We start from the raw sequence: 18,152 nt of genomic DNA, 5'->3' as shown, positions 1-18,152 counted from the left end.
GACACCTACCCAAGACACTATCAGACCACTCCCCGGTCTGTCACGCTGGAGGTCCCCACATACATACCTAGGCATTTCACATGGAGGTTGCAGGGAAGCGCCCTTTTGGACCAAGTGTTCCATAGCGAGCTAAGACACGCCATAGGGGATTATTTTGATTCAAACTCCGGATCAGTGGATAGCGCAGGAACGTTATGGGAGGCATTCAAAGTCAAAATTCGGGGTCACTGCATTAGTAAGCTTGCAGGGATCTTGAAGGATATTCAGCAGCAACTAAACATAAAATAAAGGGACATTAGCCAACTTGAGGCGGAATACACACAGACGCGGAATCCTACTTTATTGGTAATAATCAGGGAACGGATGGACGACTACCAGAAATACGCTGCGCATGACATAAAATATAAATCACGACGATACACAGTGCGGAATTATGGAGAGGGAGGCAGGCCGGGACGCGCCTTGTCCAGCAAAATTAGACCATCACTCACAACGTCATACATAACACAGATTAGGGATGACGAAGACCAAACGTTATACGACACCACGTCTATTTACTGTTTCAAGAGCTATTATTTTCAACTCTATGGGGAAAAAACAAATACCACATCAGCAGACGTTAACCAATATCTTCAGGAAATAGCTCTTGCATGGTTATCAGACACTCACTGAAAGTTTTTAGGCCATCATATCACTAAAGATGAACTTATAGACGCAATAAACTCCTTGCCCAATAACAAAGCCCCTGGTCTGGACGGGCTACCTGGGGAGTTCTACAAAGCATATAAGGACTTATTGATACTATATTTACTGCAATGTACGAAGAAGCATATGCAGAAGGTAGACTTCCTGCTTCACCGAGGGAAGCACTTCTAGTGGCGCTCCCAAAACCGGACAAGGACTTAACCAGATGTGAATCCTATTGCCCCTTGTCGTTAATCAATATTTTTTTTTTTTTTTTTTTTTTAAAAACCTTTATTGACATTTCGATCATTGACAAGTATGGGCCTACAACCCCCCAGGGCCGGCCGCTAAGCAATCAGAGCAATAAGGTCAAATATAAGCACATGCGGCACCTCGGTAGCAAAATCTTCATACTAAGATAGTTCGGCCCGGGAGCCGCGCAGGTAGGACACCAGGAGAAAAGGGGTTTTTCATTTTATAATGAAACAAAACAGTAGGATCAGGTGCCAAACCATTTCCCAACAGCGATAAAGGGCAGGCCGCATGATAGACGTTAGCAATAACCAGCAATCTATTGAATCCATGGCGCAAACACAGGAAATGATGGGGAAGAATATCAAAAACAGTTGCGCCTGCAAGCCCCCATACCTAACGCCCAGAGAACCCCCGGAAACTGTGGCACACACAGAGAGGCAACGGTTCACAGCAAAAGAGGCGTACCACGCTGATCCCAGAAAGAAAGAAACAAGAAGAAACGGAGAAGAAAAAGGAGGCCATGTAAAAAGAGAGGAAGACTGAGAAAGAAAAGAGTCCCCCCCCCCCAACCCCCCACCCTGCACCTCTGCAAATGAGTATGGCCCCTCCCCCCAGCAGTGTGCCTGTCGCCCTGGAACTAGACCCGAAATGTAGAAGAAACAGGGAAAAAGGAATAAGAAAGAACCCCACCAGGCGGGGGGGTGGAGAAAATATAATAAACTGGAGGAGGGCCTCCAGAACATACCCCCGGCTCCTCCCTCCCGCACAGTAAGGTATCCCAACAGCAAACAATAAGTAGCACCAAATCGACCATAACAAAAGGGGGAATGGGGAGCATTGCGCACCGAATATGCTAGTAGCTATATCCTGGGAGTACACAACCATAAGTCCGCCCGTCTACCAGATGACCACCCCAAGGGATCAGCCTCAACCCTGACCACTCCTGGCGATGCTGCCCATGCCTACCCCTCGACCCAGTGCCATGTCCGATATTCCAAGGTGAAGGGATGTCCCAAAACAACCTGGAAGCGACGCACACAGGTGGGGTGGAGGTCTCAGAACGCCAACACAGTCCGCATCTCGGAGGGACGTCTTTCCCAGTGCTGCCACAGGATCTGCACTGCACACAAGGTCCGGGGAGGCTGAATCATCCAAAGTAGACAGACATTGCTGGTAAAGTCCCTGGGTCACCGGAGGTCGTGCACGGGACGAGGCCACCACCTTCCACTCGGAACCACTACCTCCGGAACAGATCAAACCCTCAGTCAGCCGATCATACGGTAGCATACTGTCCGGAGTGTCCGGCTGCGCACTAATCGCAGGGATGGCCGCGACATTATCCTCCTGTGTGCAGTGTAGGAAGTCTCTGTGTAACTGTGGACCAGCATGCCGCCATTGTCCCAACGCTGATGCCACACCGTCGATCTTACTCCCCAAGACCTCGATGCCACGAGCCAAGGAGAAATGAAGGGCACCAAGGGCCTCAAGGAGGTCGCCGTACCCCAGCACTGCTCCCCGCGGTCGCTCTGCCACACTCCCAAAAGTCACACACTCCCAATCCTGCTGCGACCCGGTGGACAGGATAGTAGGCTGCATCGCAACAAGATGGCCGCCGGGGGAGGCCCGACTCGTATGGGGGCCGGGACCCAGGGACAAGCACCTCTGGATCCACGTCGCTGGAGACAGGGGTCCGGGGGCAGGTACAAATTCAGCCGTTGCGTGGACTCGGGCAGCAGTCGTCTCCACCAAGGACCAGCAGCCGCGAAAATCCGGGAGCAGTCTGCAAGGATCAGGGCGAGCTAGGGGCGGCGTCCGGGCAGCTCACCGTCAAAGGCAGGGGCAAACACCGAAGAGTCTGAGAACTGCACCCCCGGGCATGCCCTCGATCCACTACGCTTTAGCAACGGGTGCGGCCGTGGCGAGATGCAGGCCGGGGGCAGCACCGCTCCGGTGGACCGACTCCACCCAGTCACCACAGGCCGTTGTTGTTAAACTGCCACCCGGCCAAGGCGTCCACTCGAGGTCCCGGCTCCGGGGCTGCACGGGCCGCAAAGTTCATCCGCAGATTTCTCAGGCGGTACAGTAGCCAGAAACCCCGGAGTCACACGATCGGTTGCCACTCTCCTTCACAAACACGATCCCATGGCGCAAACTGAGGATCTAGTACAGGATATCCGTGCGGGATGCGGAGGTTCGCGGAGCCGGGAATCTACGCTGCCGTCTCGGTCGCCATCTTGGCTCCTCCTCCGTCGTTAATCAATATTGATGTTAAAATCCTAGCACAGGTTATTGCTACCAGGATACAGCTACTGCAGGAGAAGCTAGTATTACCTGACCAAGCAGGATTCGTACCAACTAGATCCACTCAAAACATACATACCATATTTGCACTGTACCACCACCTGGATCCAGAGTTACCGGCGTCAGCGGCTTTGTTAGACGCTGCGAAAGCTTTTGATTCAGTGGAATGGACGTACATGTTTGCAGTATTACGCAGGATAAGCTTTCCGAAACAGTTTTTGAAGTGGATAGAACTTTTATACAATGACCCCACGGCTAGAATTAGAATAAATGGGTAAACATCTGACCCCATTAGTATAGGCAGAGGGACGAGACAGGACTGTCCGCTCTCGCCAATCTTGTTCACGCTGGTCTTGGAGCCATTAGCTTGCAGAATCCGTCAGCGCCACCCGGAAGCTCCTTTACAGTTTAACCTTCGCCCCTTTAGCATTTCACTATACACAGATGACATGGTACTATTCACTCGCCACCCAAATCACATTTAAATAGCCTTATAAGAGAATATATCCGCTTTGAGCAGTATGCAGGGTTGCGAATAAATTGGGACAAGTCAGTGATCATACCTCTTACGTTGGCCACCACCCAGCCGAAATTAGACTACCCCCTAAAATGGCAAACTGACCTAGTTAAATACCTGGGCATATGGATACATAGGGACCCGGAACTAGTAATAAGGGAAAACTATCGAAGGGCGATGACTAAACTTGACAAACAGATAGCTAGATGGATACGGATGCCCCTATCATTAGCAGATAGGATAGCTCTGCAAAAAATGATTGTCTTACCCAAATTTTTATATTTATTTATTAATATTCATATCTGGTTAACGCAGGCACTGTTCTGTAAACTAAGGTCGGCAATGCAGAAACTAACATGGGCGGGAAAACAAGCCAGAGTAAGTTGCAACATACTAACGAAACCGTATCATAAGGGCGGTTTCGGGGCACCAGATTTACAATTATATTTCTACTGCGCACAAGCGCAACACGCTCATTCCTGGACACAACCACATGCGTATATTCCGCATGTGGCAGTAGAAAAGGATAGTGTACAACCTACTCCACCGATAGCCTTTGTGTCCGACCCAAAGTCCCACACAAATAGGGACACGATCCAAACTGTGCACTGCACTTCCAGAGCATGGTATATGCTAGCACGCCGAGCTAACAAACTACCTATTTACGCCCCATCGCTCCCTGTCGCGAACCATCCAAAATTATCGGCAACACAAGAGAAACAAGCATTGGTATGGCCAATAGGTCTCGCCTTTGGGACCTTATAAGTGTTTAGCCATGCAACAGTTGCACAACTAAATACTTATAAGGTCCCAAAAGCGAGACCTATTGGCTATGCCAAGCGGCCGCGAGTGATCGCGATCAAACATCAAAGCGGCCGTGCGGCCACGAAAGTGAAAGTAATCGGGGTCAGGCGCGCGCGCCCGTGCACAGGCACTGTAGCTCTAGGCTGGCCTGGTAGCACTTTTTGGAGCCCTCTCAAAAAGTCTCGCCAGACCAGCGCATGCGCTGGGCCAGGCGAGACCTAAAAAATGACACTTCTGCTAGCGAACATGAAGCTTTCCACATAAAAAGAAAAGAGAGAAAAATAAGAAAAAAAAGAAGTTATCAATTCCTGAAAGTGAAATGTTAGTGTCTGCTTTATTATCCTATTTTAGCTGGGTTTGTATTAACCCACCCAACCTCCTAACTTTGTTTCTGATGTTTTTATTATTACTTCAATTAAAAGTGAGTATAAGGACAAATTCACTTTAAGTATACATCCCTAGAGTTTTTCATTATTGTAGATGTGTAAATTCAGGAGTGTGGAAAGAAAATTAGTCTTTCACGAACCTGTAAAGTTTGTTCTAAAACCGCAGTATCAACTCAGATGATCTAACCACTAAGCCATACTGATTCTGTGTTGTGCAAATTCAGGCTATGAGTAACCCGTTTAAATCATACCTAAAATCGTTAAGCCTGTAGTATCGATAACATACTGTATTTTCAGAGTTGGATTTCAGTGCTCTGCTCTACATAGGCCCCTGAGTCTCCTAACCTGCAAAACAAATTCAATTTCTTGATGCAAATTCTTAGATCATGCCAAACATAAAAATCTTTGAGGCAGTTTGTCTAATATAAAATTGTTTTGTCATAGAAGGATTTAAATAATTTTTTTAATTACATTTTAGATTTGAAAAATGACTTCCCGGGGAAAGACAGAGACCAGTAAACTGAAGCAAAACTTGGAGGAGCAGTTGGACAGACTAATGCAGCAGCTGCAAGATCTGGAGGAGTGCCGGTAAGAGACCCTGCTTCCAGCTCTGCTGCAGACGTGTCAGGCATCATGTTATATGGCACTGTGTTCCAACAGTGGCACCTGCTCAGGTTAAACCTTCTTGAATGAATGGCATTAAGAATTGGTATATTATTTCAGCATACAGTTTGATGACCTAATGAAGCTGTGTTTGTGCTAGAGTAATGTTAATATACACTAAGAAGCACATTTATGGTGATTGTAACCAGCAGCTCATGGACTGAGATATGTTATTTTCGGTTCCTGCCTAGCCAGAGCGTAGAAGGGCAATGGGGAGAGAGGAGCTCGAGGTCCAGGAGCACTCATGAAGTCACCAGGCAACCAGAATCTGCAGACAGAACCAGACCAAGTGGCATCTCCTGGAACCTAAAATGTGGAAGAACTGGCACCAGTGGCTCCCTGAGTCCTATGGAAGGATCACCGCTTTAAACAAGCTTGCGGGCACAGTGCAGTGTGTGGAGCAATTGGGATCAACCCTGGACCACTGGTGGGCAACACTCAGGCTGGGTTCTGGGGATTACAGTGACTTGGCGGCAGAAGAGGCGAGGTGGCCTGTGCCTGATATCACCTGGGCAGAACACGCAAGAAGGACCACAACATGACTTGGAGCCCTAAGTTGGATCTACGGTTCGACATTATTGAGCAGCTGCTCCTAGAAGTGAGACTGCAGTCTTTTACGATCCAACACCAGAAGAGATGTGTGTCTCCAGCAGGTGCAGCAAACTGAAGAACCACTTCTGTGATCAACCCATTATTAAGAGGAGAGCCTAGAGAACAGCAGACCTGAGGATCAAGAGAGTGCTATGGACGTGGGTGCAAACAGGGTCCTGGAGCAGCAACATACATCTCCTATCGCTGAAGCCTAAGGTAAAAAAGCAGGAACAGGTCGACTCCACAAACGTAGATATTGGGGCATGTAACTTCACTTTAGATGGGACTTCTGTACTGCTCACCCCACCATAGAGGCAATTGATGATGTGTGATGAAGTACTTCCCTGTCCAGAATACAGAGAATACTGGAAGTTTGTACCAAGTCCAAGTGAATCACCAGGCTGCATTTAGAGAGTGACACATCTTGCCTCCACCTTCCTCTTTAACTATCTGGAACACAGCCCTTCAGGCCCATTTTAGCAGAGGAGAGTCAGTGTCGGTAGTTGGCAATAAACCCAACACAACTGCCCAAGACTGTTGAGGTTTGGAATGAGGGAGCAGTGAAACGGACACTGAAATAACAAAAACACAGATATGATGCATAAAGGGGATCAGGTGAACACTGGGTTCAGGAAAGGTTCAACCTCATGGCCCAGAAACAAATTACTACCAGGCAGAGGCCCAATGCAAAAGCCCTGTCCTAGATGAACTAGCCACCCCTTCAGACAAAGTAGGTAAATTCTGTGATTGAAACCACCTGAGAGGCACTAGAGGCTAAAGTTGACACAGTTACTGTAGACATGGACCAGTGAAAACTGATGGAGAGGGTCAAAGCCATGGATGATGAAATCAGTAAACCACTTCCCGTCTCAAGAACACTGCGGGCGCAGATTGTAGAACTCGCAGAGAAAATTAGGTGAAGCTACAGGATCAACAGTAGAATACTGGGAGGGCATAAGGCAGCTGAGGAAACTGATAAGGTGTCATTCCTCAAAGTGGATAACAGGGTTGCCTCCTCAAGGCTCACAAGTTTCTTTGTCCAGGACATTGCACCTAGAAGACAGCCATCAGGTGCTCTCCGCCAACCAATCGTAGCCACATAGTTACTCTAACTAGACCAGGACACAATCCACCAGAAAGCCAGTCTAACTGCCCTTTTTAAAACTGTAAAGCAATCTGTCCTGATATTTCCATATTACACAGTTGCTGTTCAGTTTGAACGCGGCTCCCTCACAGGCGTCAAAGTCCCTGAGAGGTGGAGATCTGCTACATGTTGCTGCCCTGTCAAATTGAAGATTATGATAGACGGCATTTAATTATTCTTTACTGAGCCTTCTGACTCTTGTGAACAATATAGAGCTAGCAACGACTGGGAGAAATTACAGTGACCAGCATCACAGCGTTGAAAGCTACACAAACTACAATCCAAACCAGGAGCTGCTAACCGTCCCACAAAGCAACAAGTTGAAGCAGAGAGGGCTGCACTGGTGAAAATGATGCAAGGTGAGGAGAGAACTGTTAGTGTGAAATCATCCACCACTGGTAGCCCAGTATAACTGTAACTCCTTTGAGAACAAGATCATCAAATCCGATGGCCTGTGACAGCTGATCTACCACCATGTCTATATAACATGCGATTTAAACTCATGGGTAGTAGATCGTGATAATGGGTATCTTTGGTCCCTGCAAGTGGGGAGCAGGACTTGGAGCTGATAGACTAATTGTGCAAATTCAAAGTGATTACACATGGAAGTTTTAGATGTGCTGGCCAGCAGAGGCACATCTGAAACAATCGGGCACACCTCTGACCCCTTCATTTTGTGGTTTGAGCAGATCACTGTTGTGAATTAGTTCTAGGAGAATGGGAGTTGGAGTTAATTATGTTCTGCTTTCCAGCGATACCATCAACATAGGTGAGGAATCGGGTGGCTTAACAATGGAAACCTGAGACAGAGCACACAGAAGTTTTACTACTTTGTGACAAGATGTAGGAACCTACATCATGGCTTGCTTTCTGGGTTCAATGCAATGCAACGCAATGCCCTCACTAAATGACTACACTTTCCTTACCTTTAATGTACGAGGGATGAACTCTTACTAAGAGGGACAAGATACATGTCTATTTGATTCGGAGGGCTATGCTAGTGACCTTGCAGAAAACACACCTGACTAAATATGAAGAAACGCCACTGGCAGGGTCATGTGTTCGCCACATGTTTCTTTGCTTGGGCAAGGGGAAACACTTATTAGGATTTGGTCAGGGGTGCCCTAAGCTAAGCATGGTTGGTTGGATGGCCTCAACATGCTGCAGAGCAGCCTTTACGCCCCAAGCACCTACGAACTTCAGTTTATTTATACTATTTCTGACAGGTTAACCTGGCCCCTAACTCCTATCATGGTTGGTGGGACACCAGTTAAGTTTTAATCATAGATTCAGATAGATCCCAACCACCATTGACGAATAGACAGTCTTTGAAGGTAGCACAGAACGTTGCAAAATGGCACTATAGTGTGTGTTGGCGGACTTCTGAAGACGGACCCACAGGACTCATAGGGAATACACTGGTATACAACCTACATGACCACCTCGGCCGATTCATGGTTTCCGCTGCCATAGCCACGGCCACATATTTATGGAGAATCCTATTGGATCACAATCTGTTGCTACTGAAAATCCAATGAGGAAGACACCTTTTGCCAAGCGCAACGTGGCTAGTCCAGGGTCCTGCGCTAGAGGACCTTGCACTCAATGAATCTCTTAATGAAGTCATAGAAAATTTCTTTACTGAGAACCAGGTGACTGCCACCAACACCACAGTTGAGAGGGAGTCATTTAAGACGGTACGCAGGAGTTTCATTGGACAACTAATGGGTAGTAGATCATCAATGACCAAGGAATTGATTAACATGGGTGCATCCCTGCAAGGGAAATAAAAACACCCCACAAAAAGCAAGAATTGTTGAACTTTTTTCAAAAATAACACTGCTCTGGTTGTGAAGGTGAGGTGCCTTGACCATGGGTTGTACGCCACATACATGCAGCCACCGGGAGACTTTGAACCTCTGAACACTTGGAAAGAGGTTCGATTAGTGGATCGGGAGAGGAGCCCACTCTGTGTTTTAGGAACGAGGTACAGTGAATTAGGACCACTAAATAATGTCTATAGGACGTATATGGGTTAATAAAATAAATTAGAGTGATGGGGATAGAGTTATGGCTGTGGAGAGCCCTGATGAACTCTAATGCCGAATCACACATTGGCTAAACTGGAACATCCGAAAAGCTAGAGTGAATCAAGTCTTATAAAGAAGATGGAACTCCATCGGTCTTTGTTCTATTAATTCACAACTAAAATTAGGATGTGGGCTCAAGGGCATTTATTTACTATTGGTAACTTTGAAGTTCTTGAGGAGGGTTGGTAGGCATTCCTCCTTTTTTGGAGTACCGTCAATTTACTGTGTGTGGACATGGAAGAATTGTACCTGGAGTGTGCACATATTTTTGCTTTCCTGGCAACCTGATTTCAGTTGTTTTTTTTTATATACATAAGAGATATACAAATACACAGTGCCCAGAGAGCATACCCTTTTTAAACTATTACCGAAGGTATAACATGGTAGACGAGAAGTCCCAGCATCTGAGATAGAGGATTACCTAGAGAGACTGACCTTGAAAACTGTTTCAGAAGCTGCATTTGAGAAGATAGGGGGCCCCATTACTGGCGGAAGGATTAAAGAGTCGCTGACTCTGCTGGTCAGTGGGAAAATCCCTGGTACTGATGATCTACCAACCAAGTTCTACCACACATATACTGATGTATTGATGCCTCAGCTGCTCAAGTCTACTTTGCAGCCTAGGACGCTGGCAGACTCCCTGAAACAACAAGTGAATCATTGATCATCCCAATTCCCAGACAACGTAGCGCTCCAACCAACAGATCCTTATATAGACAAATCTCAATACGGAAACTAGATTAGAAGATTTTAAGTAAAGTTGTGGCCTTTAAACTGTACCCATCTATGACGCTGTTAATACACAAGTACCAAAATGGTTTGGACCTTCTACCAATACCTCCATTAACATTAGACGACCTATGTAAATAATGGATGAAATGCCAGCCAAAATGCCATAGTTTTACTGTTGATCTAGAAAACCAGATTCATATGCTAAGATTGAGATTTTCATTTGGGGAAGTCAATCATACGTGGGGGAACTAGGAAAAGTAGATTACTCTCCTATATAATAGCCCCACAGTAAGAGTTAGAATAGGGAATGTGATTCTTCATGATATTCAGTTTTCCAAGGGACGAAAGAATACTGCCCACTATTCCCCATGCTCTGTGCCTTGATCATAGAGCCGTTTGCTGAGATACTAAGGCTGGAGAAGTGGGACAGGGGAATTGCCCAGTCGGACGTCAAAAGCTTTATCCGGATGACATGTTGTTTCTGAGTGATGGGTACAGTTTGGTACCTACAGGATTTTGGCAGACCGTCAGACCTGCATTCTGACTGTCCCATAGAACAATGTGGCAGACAGGGTGGATACACTGACCCTCTTGGGTGTCCCCTGGGAACAATATACACAATGATATCTGGGGTAGGGATATATCAGAGGCCTGAAGACATTATCTTGGGCAACCTGGGAGTGGCACTGAAAAGTCTGATAGGCACTGTTAATTTTTGGAAGATCCTGCAGCTATCACTGATGGGCAGAAACCCTGACCAAACTAGTGATACATCAATGGTTGCTTTACTATTTCAGTAATTTACCTATATTCGTGACATCAATTGGGTTTAGCGATTTGGAGTTAATCCTGTTGGATTATATATGGGCTGCTAAACGGTACAGGGTGCTTCTGAGGTGCCTAAAGCTACCACTACAGGAAGTCGTCCAGGATTTCCTGACTTCGGGCTGTGTTATTTGGCAGCTCAGATCCCATGGAGAGCTAGGTGTCTAGATAATGGACTTGCTCAGGAACTGTGCAACATAGGATTTGTGACAGCTAGAGTTGATTTGGTGACAAAACTCTGGACTTAAGGAGTAATAGCAGCACCCCAGTTATCTTGGTGACGATCCCCGCCCTCTCCCCCATAGATACTGGGCAAGATGCATGCAGAGTACGGTCACCAGACTGCTCTGTGCCCCTCCCATCCCTCTGATAGGGATCCCAAATTACACTGGTTGGTAACGGGTCCTTGTTCTGATCCACTGGACAGAAACCAGACTGTTCATGATATTTTATGATGATGGAGACCAAATTCCACTAACTAGACTGATGTATGATTTTGGTCTCCCAGCATCCCAATTTCTGACCAGTGGGGCCATAATTCATCATGTTAAGCATAGGTGGAAAGCATTTGTGAGCGAGACACCCATGAAGTTATACAACTACTGTTCACGGGAGGAAACGGCCACAAATTGGTAACCTGATTTTACTAATCCCTAAAAGTAATGTCCAAATGTGATCTGTTATGACTTAAAGCTAAATGAGAGGTCAGCCTGAGCTGGGCCTTTAATAGCAAGGAGTGGAAAAGTGTCCTAGAACGCACACACGCGTTATGCAGAACGTTGAGACTCAAATACACTCCACTGAATCACCTACACATGACCAACATGCCTCACAAAAGACTACATTTCATATTGGGAAAGGAGGATGTTAAATGCCCCAGATTTGATTACCATAGCGCAAATTTGTATCATATGGCGTTCGTTTTCTATGATGTCGACGTGTTTTGTAACGGTGTAATTGAGCAATTAGAGAATGTCCTAGACGGAGAAAGACTGCTCTGGCCAGATGCCTGCCTCCTGGACTTTTACCCTAAACTAAAGAAGGCTGGTAAATGTTACATAGTTCTGGCGCTAATTCTAGCCAAATGACACATAGCAAAGCACTAGAGGGCTAGATCGCTCCCCTTGATTGGTAAAATTAATTGTACCTTTTTCTTTTGAAACAGCTGTGATTCCAGAGAGTCGGCCAATTCTCTAGGGTCAAGGCTAGGCATAATCGATACTTGGGGACTATCCACTATTTAGCTATGGAGTAGTGGATAATTCTGCTCAGGAATAGATCCCTGCACTACCAGTAGATAACATATTTCTAACCCTCTGAAAAGAGGTGTTTATTGGTTTATGCCCTCTTCCCCCCAAACTTCTCACCTATTTGTGATTTGTTAATTAAAAGACACTCCTTTCCTTATGAAGCTGTATCAACATGACCGATGAGCAGCACTGTTGTGTTGCCTTGATCTCAGCTGGCAGATAATTTCCTCTGAATGCCACCCCCAACTCCGCCACCCCCTCCAATTACCCATTTGTCTCCAACCTTCTCCACCCAGTAGATGGTTTTTCTACCTATTGCCAGAACTCAGTCACAATCTTCTCCAATTTATTTTTGAGGTCATACCTTGTTTTCTTTTTTCTCTTTTATGCCCCTAGAAGAACGTCTTGCTATTTACATTTGTTATGAGTACATTTGAAGTTGCAGTGCTTGGGGTTCAGAGCACTGAAAGACATTTCTGTGCCTGTTGTCAAAGTTCCATTAGAACGAAGCTTGGAGCAGCCACACTTCTGAAGGAAATTTGCCACCCTTCCCTACAGAATATTGATATGCCATTTACCAAATTCTGTTGGATCTCTCTTGTTTAACCTGAGAAATATCTCTATCGGTTGACGCCAGCGTCCACCCAGCTACTGTGTAGCACCTGAAAATGTATTTCCTCTTTTTTGAAACACAGATCATATTAGGATGTGAAATTTAAGTCTTTCAAGAAAAGCCAGTACTCCAGTCGGTACCAGAGCTGGTTTGGGACAAGCCCCCTTTGGTGCAATCATGTAAAAATCCAAAAAAGAAAGAGCAAGGGAAATAAAAAATAAAAAACAAGAGTGAAATCCATACTGGAATCTGCACCAGGTTCTTCCCATATAGTACCTCGCGTAAAATTTGAATTCACGTCCCATCTGCTCTTGAAGGCAGCTTCAGCGTTCAGGAGCTTTGTCGTGGGTTGTGGGTGTAAGCAATAATTTGGTGCAGTAGGACATCCTCCTTGGTAGATGCTCATGTAAGAACACTTAGTATTCAAACCTCCGCCCTGGGTTCTTCCCATTTTGATTTTGGGCAAGGCACTTGATTGTTGCGTTATTGAGTGTCAGTGATCCTAAGCATTTACCATAACATTGTCCCCTCCTTGGCACCTGGTCTTATATTCCTACTCATTTCACAAAATAAATAGGACCTGCTTCAAAGTCATCATGAGGAATCTGCTTTAATACCATTAGACCCAAGCTATGGCATCACTAAAAATATAATAAATCATTATTAAAGACAGTCTTGTCCTAGGCTTTCTTGAAGGATTGCTGACAAACTCAAAATGCAAAAACAAGATGCATTTACAACAGCAAGGCTCTCCAACAATATCTGCTCTACATTCTATATTTTTGTATTGCCTGCTACTGAACCAAATCCTTCGAACCCTCTGGAGGATATGGGTCCCTAACCTAACCCTTCTAAAGGTCTCAATTGAAACAATCATTGATTTTATTGATGCTGAATATTAATTTGATTGTTTACATGCACTCACACTAGTAATGTGTAACTCTGAATGCTAAGCCAGCCTTGGATCTAATGCCATAAAGTGAGTATGTATCTTCTGAGCTTTTTTCAAGATTGACTTCTAATTGTCTATAAAAACCAATACCAGGTATGGAATTTTTAACAATTAAAGCCCCCATTGAGACCTATCTGTACCTAGCCTTTTGGGAACAAAGCACCAAGTTGAGAGCATTCCACTGTTATGGGAGATCTTCCAACCCAGTTGACTGTATGAATAGTTCTTGTAGGGAAAAGGAAAGGCCAAGGCCCTCTGTCATCTGAGTTTTGAATAGAAAGGCTAGCACTTGGGAAATTAATAAAACCTCTGTTACAATGCCACTCTTTTCTTGAGATAATTTGGCACAGTTACTTTCATGTTTTGTTATGATCTCTAAAACTGGGGCAACCAAGAACAGACCTCATTGCCAGGCCCAGGAATCGTCCCCCCCGCAGCAGGGATGTTTTACAATGCTGATCATTGCTTCACAGTGACCACAAGTTATTGGAGATACCATTTGATGATAAGACTGTGATGTCAATGTCCACTGAAATGTAAAAATGTATAATAGAAGTGAGTTATGGGAAGTGTCATTTCTTATGGTCTCTAAACAAAGCTTTTAAAGACTAGCTGCTTTTGAAAGCATAACTTTCTTGCTGTCCGTTAAGAGTGGATATTTCATATCAAGCCAAAACCAATCAAGACTCAGTCACAAAGTTGGCCTGACTCCACCTGGTTTCTTTGAAGCGTATTGTCATGACTAAAATGAATGCATTTGTTTCTGTACTAAGTCTCGATTACGAGTGCCCGGTGTAAGATGCAATAACTATGGGATTTATCTGGTATGCTAATTATCACCTGTTCTGCATTTTGTTATTATAAAACGGGTGCATGTTGCCCTCAAACATATTGATAGGTTTGACCTGCCGAAATTTATCAGACGATGATGATTTTAGGGCACACCGTAATTCTATGTCAGGACCGGAGGCGAGGATTATGCTCTGCTTTCCTTCTGTTATTCCATACCAGCAGACTTCAACAAACAGTCAAAAACACTAACTTTCCCATCAGGCAGGAAGAAAACTACAACAGTTAAGCCAATCAGACTTACATTCCGCCGATATAGGTAGACATTCCCTGCATATCTTCCTCTTTCTTTCCTGCTACCAGCAGCCAAGTACCTCTTTACATTCCTCTTATATTTGTGGCATGTTTTTAGCTATTATTTGCTGTTAACGAAATCACAGCTGCTCGCTGTCTTTGTGTTGCCACAGAAACACACATCATCTCTCCATTCGTGGCATTAGTGAAGCCTCAGTACTGCATGAGTGCAGGGATGTCGGCTGCCTCTAGAGGGCGCGTGTCCCCACTAGGATGCCTCTCGTTGCTCCACGGGGATGCTCGTCAGTCAGATTCAGGGTAACTGACGAGTTTGCATCCTCGCAGAGTTCCTGCCTCCCCCAAACCGCCTGCAAGCTCTGACGCCCATTTTTACAGATCAGTAAAATTACAATTAGAAACAGCTTGACGCCCTTGAAGCGGGTCAGTATCTCTTTCACATTTTAAGCAGCAGTGTTTCCTCATGCTAATACTGTGCTGTTTCAGGTGCTGGGCACAGGCATTTCATTGATCCTCAGAACCATTGGGTGTCCTCCCCAGGGCATCGAACCTATCTTGTGCTCAGGATGACCAAAATCAAGACTGCCTCATCCTGTACCATAGAGATATCTGTAGCCCCAAGCTGCACCCACCTTTCTTGCAGGGCTTTCCCTGTGACCATGCTGTTGGCAGGTCCCTTGCTGTTGTGATACTGCTCCTTACGCTAACCCTGCGTATTTAATATCCTGCAATCCCCATATGGGACATCTCAAAGGTAATGGAAAAGGAGTATATGGAGGAAGAGTCCCTACAGTCCTTCCCATGGATGATTAAATTTGCGATGCGGTAGATGCCTCCATTCACCTGTCGGTGGCATCCGCAATGGAGCCCCTGGAACGCTGCTTAATGGAATTGACTTATGCTTGCCTGAGCCCCCTAAATTTGCTGGATGACTCCCGCTCTGTACTGGAGCACCTTCATGCATAAGTGTGCAGCTAAGTGCAATGGGCGATGTGGGAGTAGATTTGGGCACTTTTGAGTGGCTTAAAGAAGCTTTCCTTTTGTGCTCTGTGCCCCCTGCAATGGGCGACGCTTTTGGCGCGCCTAATGATACGCCTTTTCCCCTCCCTGCCCGGAAGAAGCTAATGATGGGAACTCAGCTGACGAAGCAGGCCCCTTGCGGCCTTGGTGCCCTTCCCTAGTCCCGACCCAGAGGATCTCATTTACCCCTGCTCAGCGGAATGGGTCTCATTGGACAAAGTCACCAACTATGTGGCGAGCCGCCTTCTGATTACATTAGATAAAGAAGTCCGTTCGTGTCTGAGGGCTGGATGTCCCCGTCCCTTTTTCCCAGGCAAGGTGGCTTTCAACCCAGTGTTAGATACCGATACGGCCACCTTCTACATTAGAGAACAAACTCTTAGATATCAGTGGCTCCCTCACCAAAATTCTTGACCAGGCAGAGGCCTTTCGCACTCCGATCTCCCCAGATGCCCTCTCACGCTGGGCACAGCATGCAGTGACATTCCCAGGAAACACAAACTGCACCCTGTCCGCCCAGAGGCACCGCCCCCTTTTGATGAAAGTCTACCCCAGGTTGGGGAACCTGTCGACCACAGTGGCATAGGGCAGGGTCTTGGGGAGACTTTTATCAAAGAGCTTAGCAATTTCGTTGCCACCTTCACCTCCCTGGACAATCTATTAAAGTAGATCTTTCACCCCCAAATTTTTGTTGGGCTGGCCATTTCAGAGAGCGCTTGGCTGGCCGTTTCTATACCCAAGGGCCTCCCAGAGGCTTCAGGAAGACTCAGAACCAGTCCAGACAGGGAGAGTTATTCGCTACATGCAGAGGACGCCAGGGACGTAACTCCAGAGGTTCTTCCAGGGAACAGTACCAAGCCCAAGCAGGTGAGAGTTCCCCATTCTTCCCGACTAAAGGTGGGAGGCAGATTGGCCCTGTTCAGTCAAAATAGCGAGGAGATAACCTCTGACGCATGGGTTCTGCAAACCATCAAGGGTTCCCACATAGAGTTCTACGGGACCTTCATTCAGAATTCACAGCCACGTACACTGGTTTTTACAGAAGAGCAGGTGGCCTTGGTAGAGTAGGAGGTTGCGGATTTGCTTCAAAAAAAGGCGATTACCCAGACCCACCTCCATCTTCAGGTTTTCCTCAGCACATCTTTTTGGTGGAGAAGAGAGATGTTGGCCAATGACCAGTGATCAACCTTAGAGTTAAACGGTTGGCTGGTTTTATCGCCACTTCAAGATGGAAGGAATCCATCTCTTGCTCAATCTCATCCGCCCGATGACTGGATGGTGTGCTTAGACTTGAAGGACGCATACCTGACGAGCCCCATATTTCCTCCCCATCGCAGGTTCCTCCAATTCCAGTGGTGAGAGCAGGTCTAAAAGTTCATGGCCCTGCCGTTTGGTCTTTCTTCCGCCCCCTGGTGCTTCACCTAGGTGCTCAAAATTGTGGTGGAGAACCTCAAGTATAAGGGATTCCGTCTCATAGTATATTTAGATGATCTACTTCTTCTGGACCAATGTCCAAAACGATTGATGGAACAGTTGCAGACAACAATCCACTTACTGGAAAATCTGAGCTTCATCCTCAACGGCCAGAAATCTCTTCTGGTCCCGTCCAAACAGAAACCGTTTCTGGGCTTCGTCATCAACTTAGTAGAAAGGACATTAAGCCTCTCCTCCCGGAAGATAGCCAAGATTCGCAGTGAATTGAGGAGGACATTGTCCAGACCAACAACCTCTCTCCGGGTGGTCCACCAAGTTCCCAGATATATCAGCTGGGATCCGGATCCCCTTGGGACAGCGACAGATGCCTTCCTCCAGGATTGGTCACTGGAGAAGGGATATACGTTTTCCCCCATTCGCCATGATCATGAGCTTATCCTCTCAAGTGAGAAGACAGAAGGCGAACCTAGTTTTGGTCTCTCCATGCTGGAGGTCTCAAGTATGGTTTCCTGTTCTTCTGGAACTTTCCTGGGATTCTCCAATCCTTTTACCGTGCGCATCAGATATCTGTTGGGATCCCCAGGGCAATTATCACCCGCTAGTGACCCAGATACGCATGCCCTTCATGGGTTGGCGGATTACCATCAATGCTGACAAGTCCCAGGACTATCGTAAGAGGCTGAAGCAATGCTGGTCGCAGCCTGGGCGAATGGAACCTACAAGCGTTACAGGTCCACATGGTCCAGATGGGTTTGTTGGTGTGTTAAAAAAAAAAAAGGTCAGGATCCCA

At 46.3% G+C, this 18,152-nt stretch overlaps 1 protein-coding gene across 1 annotated transcript in view; it reads left to right on the top strand.

Annotated features, from left to right (window-relative positions):
* LZIC (leucine zipper and CTNNBIP1 domain containing) overlaps positions 1–18,152 on the top strand; it is a 118,595-nt gene that overhangs the window by 58,488 nt on the left and 41,955 nt on the right. Inside the window, exon 2 of the mRNA XM_085609802.1 lies at positions 5,426–5,535. Coding sequence (XP_085465928.1) covers positions 5,435–5,535 — 101 coding nt within the window. The 5' untranslated portion in view covers positions 5,426–5,434. The remainder of the gene's footprint in view (positions 1–5,425; positions 5,536–18,152) is intronic.

Source organism: Triturus cristatus, chromosome 1_2 (genome assembly GCF_964204655.1).
Source record: "Triturus cristatus chromosome 1_2, aTriCri1.1, whole genome shotgun sequence".
Classification (NCBI taxonomy): Eukaryota; Metazoa; Chordata; class Amphibia; order Caudata; family Salamandridae; genus Triturus; species Triturus cristatus.
Note: the sequence above shows the minus strand (reverse complement) of the source record. Positions and strands in the feature narration are given on the sequence as shown.